Source organism: Triticum aestivum, chromosome 4B (genome assembly GCF_018294505.1).
Source record: "Triticum aestivum cultivar Chinese Spring chromosome 4B, IWGSC CS RefSeq v2.1, whole genome shotgun sequence".
NCBI classification, from domain to species: domain Eukaryota; kingdom Viridiplantae; phylum Streptophyta; class Magnoliopsida; order Poales; family Poaceae; genus Triticum; species Triticum aestivum.
In genome coordinates, this window is record NC_057804.1 from 657,055,112 (window position 1) to 657,063,770 (window position 8,659).

Sequence of the window (8,659 nt, forward strand, 5' to 3'; positions counted from 1 at the left end):
ATCAAAGAACTATTCAAGCATTGGAACACCAAAGAATCATGGAGACCAGTTCAAAGAGGTCAAGGTTGAGCATTTTTGTTGAGAAGGACGGTGAGATTGACGAAGATGCCAATAATATACCGGAAGGAAACAAGATTGCAAACGAAAGAAAGAAGCGAAGTGCATTTGGTGACACTTACAAAGAAGAACTTGTGGAAATGATCGAGACCAAGAAAATGTTGGAGGACGGCGAGATTGACGAAGACGCCAGCAATAGACCGGAAGGAAATGAGACTGCAAAAGAAAGAAAGAAGAGAAATGCATTTGGTGACACTTACAAAGAAGAACTTGTGGCAATGATTGAGACCAAGAAAATGTTGGCGGCTGAACGTAAAGAAGAGAAGGTGGCAAGGTGGAAAGAGCTCAAGGCGTTGGAGGGTGAGAAATGGAAGGCCAAATCAGGGGCCGAAGAGAGAAAGTTGAAGGTGGAGGAGCATAGGCTTGCACTTGAGGAGGAGAGGATTCGTGATGTCAAGAAGGCCAAAAAACGTGCTATCATGTTCATGAATCCAAATACAATGGATGAAGCCGCAAGAAAGTATTGGGAGCTCACTCGTGGAGAGATCTTGGAAGCCTCTCTTCGGAATTTTGGTGGTGGCCGAGGGGGGTGACAGTGGTGGTGTTGGTGGTGGTGGCCGAGGGGGTGGTGGCGGTGACTGTGTTGACGGTGGCGGCTGATGGGTGATGGTGTTGACTGTGGTGGTCGAGAGGATGGCGATTGTGGTGGTGATGGTGGCTGAGAGGATGATGGAGTTGATTTCTTTGCCGATGACATCATTTGAGTGGTGGTGGACGAGGGGGTGGTGGTGTATGCCATTGGTTGGCTCGATCCACAACATATACATGCTATGTTTGTGGTGATGATTTTGGATCAAACTTTGTGTTTGAAGTGATGTATTTTGGGTGAACTTCGCATGTTTAATTTGAAAAATGCGATGATGAAACTTTATATTACGACGGTTATGCGATGCATGTTTTAGTTTGAATGTTTTAAGATATGTATTGTTTAGTGCTTGAAGTTCGTGTGACTAGGACACAAAACTTACACAATGACGTAAGAATAAATGATCTATTGCTTCTGGCGGTACCTCACCCAAATTGCCTGTAAAGTTGCAAAATATTACCCACCGATGCCATTTTTATTTGAGAATCCACCAATGCGACCTATAACTATAAAAGACATTTCACACAGGGGATGCACTAGGAATCTTCTATACCACCCTCTACGTGTTGGGCGTCTATTTGGCCGGCCCATGTCCAGACGGCCTGTTTTTTAAATTTCGTTTCTTTTTCTATCTTCTTGTTTTTACTTTAAATAATTTGGGACCGCAAAAAAGTTACAAAAATAAAAAAGAATGAAATAATTTTTTCATAGTCCATAAACGTTTGTGGATTCAGAAAATGTTCGCTTATTTACAAAATGTGCGTAATTTTGAAAACAAATGTTCGACAAATCAAAAAATTTCATGATTCTTAAAAAAAGTTCGTGTATTTTTTTTTGCCAATTAATAAAATATTCATGAATTGAAAATATCGTAAAAATTCAAAAACTGACTGTGACATACAAAATAGTTTATTGATTCATAAAATGTTCGCCATATCAAAAAATGATCATACATTTCAAAAAATGTTCCTTAACTTAAAAAAATATTCATAAATTTCAAACATATTTGCAACAATTTCCAAAAATATGTTCGTCGATTCTAGAAATGTTTTCCTAGTCAAGAAAAATGTTTTAGAAAATGTTCAAAATTAAATAAATAAATATCTGCTGATAGTATAAAATGCTCATTAATTCAAAAAAGTACGATTTTTAAAAATGTTCGAAAATCTAGATAATTGCACACGAATTTGAAAAATATTCATGATTTCATATATGGTCACGAATTCTAAAAAATTGTTAATGTTTTTCAAAAATTGTTCACAATTTCACAAAAGAGAGAGTGATAGTGTATCTTGGTGATGCAGCAAAATGTGGTCATGGCCATTAGAGATTTTTATATATTTTTTCCATTGCAACGCACGTGACGTTTTGTTTGTTTATACCTAATAATAAAGGGGCTATTCCTTGTGTCAGTATGTCGCAAAAATTTCCTCAAAAGTTGTAAAATATTACCCATCAATACCATTTATAAGTGATGAGAAATGGTTTTACACAAGGAAATCCCAAGTCTGGGCCGGCCAATGCAGTAGGGCACTCCTATACAGCGCTCTGCATTGCTGGGAGAAGATGCAGCGTCCCCGTTTGGCCTAGCCCATGTATGGGAGACCTATTTTTAAAATTTCCTTTTTTTATTTTTCTACTTTAAATAATTTGTGACTTCAAAAAGGTTCCAAAATTAAAAAAATGATAATTTTGTAATATAATGATTAATAAATCATTAAATGTTTGTGGACTAAAAAATGTTCTTGATTTAGGAAAAAATGTTTGCTTATTCGCAGAATGTTTGAAATTTTGAAAAGAAATGTTCAGGAAGTCAAAAAAGTTCAAGATTTTTTTTAAATGTTTATGTATTACTAAACGTTAAAGAAATTGAACAAAATTTTACCAATTCAAAAAATATACATGAATCGAAAAATATTCTAAAAATACAAAAACTGTTCATGACTTACAAAATAATTTAGGCGCCATTTTGTGCCGGCCCATGTCTGGGCGGCCAGTTTTTTAATTTAAATTTTATTTTCCTCTTTTCTTTTTTTACTTTAATTAATTTAGACTTCGGAAAAGTTTCGATTTTTTAAAAAATATATAATTTTGCAGTAAAATGTTTAATAAATCATAAAATGTTTGTGAACTCAAAAAATGTTCGTTATTTTGTAAAATGTACTTCCTCCGTCCGGAAATACTTGTCATTGAAATGGATGTATCTACATGTATTTTAGTTCTAGATATATCCATTTTCATCCATTTTGACAAGTAATTCCGGACGGAGGGAGTATTTTCTTTTTGAAAAAAAATCGGAATTTTTAAAACAAATGTTTGGGAAATCAAAAAATGTTCATAAGTTTTAACAAATTCCTGTACTAGAAAATGTTAATAAATTTGTACAAAATTTCATCAATTAAAGAAATGTTCATGAATGAAAAAATGTCCTAATAATTCAACAAGTATCCTTGACTTAAAAAATAGTTTTATTCATTCTGATAATGTTCGCTAATTCAAAAAATTATCACGCATTTCAAAAAATATTCGTTAAATCATAAAAATGTTCGTGAATTTTAAAAATTGTTCGACCAATTTCCACAAAAATATTCGTCGATTCTAGAAATGTTCGCCGATTCAAGAATTTTTTTAAAAAAATGGTTGCTAATAGTATAAAATGTGCTTGAATTCAAAAAGCAATTCTTGACTATACATAAGTTCAAAATTTTGAAAAAGTGTTCACAAATTTGTAAAATGTTAACGATTTCAAATACGTTCAGGAGTTTAAAAAAAGTTGATGGTTTCAAAAATTGTTTATGATTTCACGAAATTGAGAGTGATAGTGTATGTCGTGATGCTGCAAAATGTGGTCATTGCCTAAAAAATACAAAATGTGGCCATGACCATTGAAGATTATGAAAAAAAATTCATTACAACGCATGGCCTTTTGCTAGTATATATTTATAAAAGCAGAGAGGTCCACTTTATCAATACGAATGCTAAGCAGTAGTACATGGAAAGATCCCCATCCTTTGGCGCTAAAGTCAGGATGCAAAACAAGGTCGACGACCGGCAAGGTCAGTGATCGAAGTCACGCCACACAAAACCCTCCGGCATTTCTAACCCAGCAGTATCTCAGCCACGGGACAGGAGAGGACATGGCGGGACTCCTTGGCACCGTCGCGCTCCTCCTCCTCCTGTTGACCACCACCGCGGCGACCTCGCCGGCCGACGCCCTTCTGGCATGGAAGGTTAGCCTAGGCGACCCAACCGCCTTGTCCAGCTGGAGCAAGGCAAGGCCTGTCTGCTCCTCCTGGCTCGGCGTGGACTGCAACGCCGCCGGCCTGGTCACGTCGCTCAGCCTTGGGTCGCTCGGGCTCATCGGAACGCTCGACGCACTCGACGCCGCCGCGGCGCTTCCAGCCCTGGCCGTGCTCGACCTCAGCGACAACATGCTCACAGGCTCCATCCCGGCGAGTCTCTCGCGGCTGCGCTCCCTCGCGACGCTCCACCTCGGCGACAACGGATTCAACGGCTCCATCCCGCCGCAGCTCGGCCACCTCTCCGGCCTCGTGGCCCTCTTCCTCTACAACAACCACCTTGTGGGCTCTATCCCCGCAGAGCTGAGCGGGCTGGTGAGTCTGGAACACTTGGATTTATCGGAGAACAATCTATCAGGACCGATCCCTAGCTCCTTGGGCATCCTCAAGCAGCTCACGTGGCTGGGACTCCGGTTCAACAACCTCACCGGCACCATCCCACGGGAGATCGCCGGCATGATGGCTTTGAAGGGCTTGGCCGTCCGCGACAACAACCTCGAAGGCGAGCTTCCCGCTACCATCACATCGCTCAGGAATCTCCAATACCTCGCCCTGTCTGACAACAACTTCACCGGCACCATACCGCCGGACCTCGGCAAGGGGCTAAACTTAACCGTCGTGAGCTTGGGGCACAACAGCTTCTCCGGCGAGCTGCCGCAGAGTCTATGTGACGGTCTCAAGCTGCAAAACTTCACGGTACACCGCAACAACTTCAGCGGCAGGCTGCCATCGTGCCTCAAGAATTGCACGGCGCTGCTGCGGGTGCTGCTGGAAGGCAACCAATTCACCGGCGACATCTCCGAGGTGTTTGGTGTCCATCCCAACTTGGAATACCTCGATGTCTCGGGGAATCAGCTGACAGGCAACTTATCATCGCCTGATTGGTCACAGTGCACCAATCTTACACGCTTACACATGAACGACAATCGAATATCTGGCAACATTCATGAAACCTTCTGCAGATTGACCTCTCTCCAGGATCTGGACCTATCAAATAACCATCTCACCGGGGAGCTCCCAAATTGCTGGTGGGAATTCAAACTTATGGTTGCTATGGATTTGTCCAAGAATAGATTTTCAGGTGAGCTTCCTATATCAACGAGCCTAGGCCTCAAACTCCAGTCCCTTCGTCTTGCTAACAATAACTTTCTTGGAGTTTTTCCATCCGTAATTGAAACCTGCAAATCACTCGTCATCCTAGATCTTGGGAACAACATGTTCTTGGGTGATATCCCCTCTTGGGTTGGAACGAGTGTTCCTCTTCTAACAGTTCTGAGCCTCCCATCCAACAACTTCAGTGGTGTCGTTCCACCCGAGTTATCCCAACTTTCTAATCTGCAAGTCATGGACCTGTCCAACAACTCCTTCTCAGGTGAGATCCGCATGGACATGCCAAACCACAATTGCTCCCTTGAGTCGTTTCATATTGCAGGCAATGGCTTCATGGGCGCCTTCCCGCCGTTCCTCCAAGGCTGCAACTCCCTGGCCACCCTGGACATCGGGAACAACCAGTTCTTTGGTGGTATCCCTAAATGGATTGGGAGTCAGCTTCCATCACTGAAAATCCTTAGACTTAGATCAAACAATTTCACCGGAGAAATCCCCACGGACTTATCAAGTCTTTCGCAACTTCAGCTGCTCGATATGGCCAACAATAGCTTGACAGGATCAATTCCGGTAGCCTTCAGCAACTTGAACTCCATGAGGCATGATCTTCCCCCATCGGTCCAACCAAGTCGGATTTTCCATTTTGATAGAGTCAACATATACTGGAAGGGCCGTGAACAAACGTTTTGGAACAGCGTCCAGTTAATAACAGGCATCGATCTATCATGCAATCGACTTACGGAGAACATCCCGGACGAGCTAACATACCTCAAAGGTCTCCGGTTTCTCAACTTATCCAGAAATGACCTGTCAGGCATCATTCCAGAAAGAATCGGCGGTTTGGAGCTCTTGGAGTTCCTTGACCTCTCATGCAATGAACTTTCAGGTGGCATTCCTCCCAGCATTTCCAATCTGCCATCCCTCAGCATGTTAAATCTCTCAAACAATCACCTACAGGGCCATATCCCCAACGGGAATCAGTTACAGACACTTGCAGATCCATCAATATATGGCAACAATCTGGGGCTCTGTGGCTTCCCGTTGAGCGCGTGTGAGCCTACGTTGGGCCAGGGAGCTGGAGACCACAAAGAACTCAGGGACCTGGGGCTGTGTTACTCTGTAATTATTGGCATCGTTTTCGGCTTCTGGCTTTGGTTTGGAGCTCTGTTCTTCCTGGAGCAGTGGCGTTTATGTTTTCTCCGTTGTGTTGACGGCTTAGGGATTAAGATAGTTGTCAGGAGCTAAGGCCTCCACATGTAAATCAGCAGCAAACGACATTAGCGTGAATTATGTACTGTATGCTCCTTTTATTCTTACAGTTGTAACACTAAACTGAACTATATACAGCAGTAAAATAATTGGGGATGCTTGGGTGTGAATATCACGCCGCGCCCTGGATGTTGATGCTGCAGCTCTTGCTGTGAAGTATTCTGATGGATGCCTTCAATGCGGCTCTGGAAGATCTTTTCCATCCGTGATTTTATCAAATCGAACGACTGGGGAGCTTGTACTGGGTCGCCTGGCAGGCGTTATATCTCCAACTCTACCCGGATCAAAAGGAGCTTCAGAGAAATGAAAAACTGATATCAGCGTCCACCCACATTTAGATTTTAGAAAATGATAGAAAAAACAAATTATACACCAGCACAAATGAGTAATGATTCGCCAGTCCCTCTAGCATATACACAATGCAATGTTAGCTAACTTAGAAACTTTCAAACAGCCCCTTAACATCGATACGAACTGTAGTGTAACAGAGTTATAGTCTTAATAAAAGCGTCAGTTATGCCAGAGAAGATACTACCAAACTATTATCCTCCAGTAATTTACTCGAAACATCGCCAAGTAGAATCCTGGCTACAATCATGAAATTCCTGTAACTCAGTTGACTTGTGTTGAGCAGTACTACTGCTACAAGCACGCAATACTCTGATGATGACATATCCACAACAGAGGAAGATTGTGGAGCAATAAGGTAACAGAACAGAGCACCGGTTCTGGAGCAGTCCGACGAATCAAACCATTTACTCGGTCTTTGTGTTCAGTGAGCAATAACATCGAGTAACTTCGTCTCTGATTATCCAATCAAACTTATGGTGTATGGACTGAAATGTCTGTGCATGGCTCGAGCCATCTCTGATCCTAGGTAAGTGGACACAATGAAGGTTTGTTCAGTGATACACCACTGAACAAAAGGCCGAAAGGTTTAACTTATGGGAGGAGAGCGGAAGGCCTATATATGTTTTGAGGGGAGGAAAGAGATGGAGCACGTGAGAATATTGGACAAGAGGTTTGTCAGATCGTGGTAAATGTGAATAGGCATGAAAGTAATTTTAGACTGTGACTGAAACACGGACGAAATCACTATTCTGACCTTTTCAACAATCTTTGTCACAAAATGAACTTGACATGAAAGTATTTCACAATCTGACCCTTTTAGCAACGCCACAGCCCGTGGCGTTTCTTCTCCATATAAAAACGCCGAAGTAGCTCGCGTTTCAGGCCCACATACGAACGCCAAGCTAGCTAGCGCTTCCGACCCACATGGAAACGCCAAGCATGTTGGCGTTTCCGCCCAGGCCGAAACGCCATGATCATTGGCGTTTGTAGCATAAACTCCCTCCGCCGTCCCAAAGTACTTGGCACACTGCAGGCACCAACCTATACAGCTAGGCTGTCGATCTATTGTGGGAGCCCGTTTCGTTTCTTCATTTTGTACTGAGATGAACTGAAGCACTGACTGTTGGCTAATGGCTGTACTCAACTGTGTGTTTTGCAGAGCTGCTGCATCTCCCTCCGAACTTCAAGGACGCCGCCATCTTCAGCCCCGGTGGCGACAAGGGCACCTCTGCAGCTCCAGGTGACTTGGCCTTCCGTTTCCTTAGCTCCACTCTTCTCCTCCTGTTGATTCATTAGCACGGTGAAAACTACGTACGGTACATCGAGCGTAACTCGGCGATGGCGTTTCGGCCTGGGCGGCAACGCCAACGTGCTTGGCGTTTCCACATGGGTAGGAAGCGCTAGCTAGCTTGGCGTTCGTATGTGGGTTTGAAACGCTAGCTACTTCGGCGTTTTTATATGGAGAAGAAATGCCACGGGCTGTGGCGTTGCTAAAAGGGTCAGATCGTGAAATACTTTTATGTCGAGTTCACTTTGTGGCAAAGATTGCTGAAAAGGTCAGAATAGTGATTTCGGCCCTGAAACACCGCTTCCCAATGTGAAAACTTGGTTCTGGCCTTTATTGGCTGGGTCAGCAACATTGAACATGTGTCGTCGTTAACTTGTTGAAGGCATCTTCTGTTGGCTATGTGTTAGAGCATCTCCAGCCGCATCCCCAACAGGTCCCCCCAGGCGAATTTTTAGCGTCGGTGACTGAAAATCGGCCAAGTCGCGTCCCCAGGACCTCGTTCAGCGCCGGTTTGGGCCAAATCCAGAGCCGGCGATACCGCCCCGAACCCAAGCGCCCGGGTGTTGCTTGGGGGCGTCGGCAGAAGCGAAAAGGGGCGTGGGGCCGCTCTGTCGGCGAGAGGAGGCCCTTTTCCCGCCATTT

At 43.5% G+C, this 8,659-nt stretch overlaps 2 protein-coding genes across 2 annotated transcripts in view; one reads left to right on the plus strand and one right to left on the minus strand.

The window, feature by feature from the left end:
* The first annotated feature begins 3,802 nt into the window (after positions 1-3,802).
* On the plus strand, positions 3,803-6,354 carry LOC123093931 (probable LRR receptor-like serine/threonine-protein kinase At4g36180). The gene has a single exon (XM_044515994.1). It carries the CDS (start codon positions 3,841-3,843, stop codon positions 6,352-6,354), a length of 2,514 nt encoding a protein of 837 aa, XP_044371929.1. The 5' UTR covers positions 3,803-3,840.
* Positions 6,355-6,482: 128 nt separating this feature from the next.
* The window catches only part of LOC123093932 (leucine-rich repeat receptor protein kinase MSL1), an 11,453-nt gene continuing 9,276 nt past the window's right edge, over positions 6,483-8,659 (minus strand). Inside the window, exon 6 of the mRNA XM_044515995.1 lies at positions 6,483-6,671. The gene's annotated coding sequence lies outside the window, so the exon portion shown is untranslated. The remainder of the gene's footprint in view (positions 6,672-8,659) is intronic.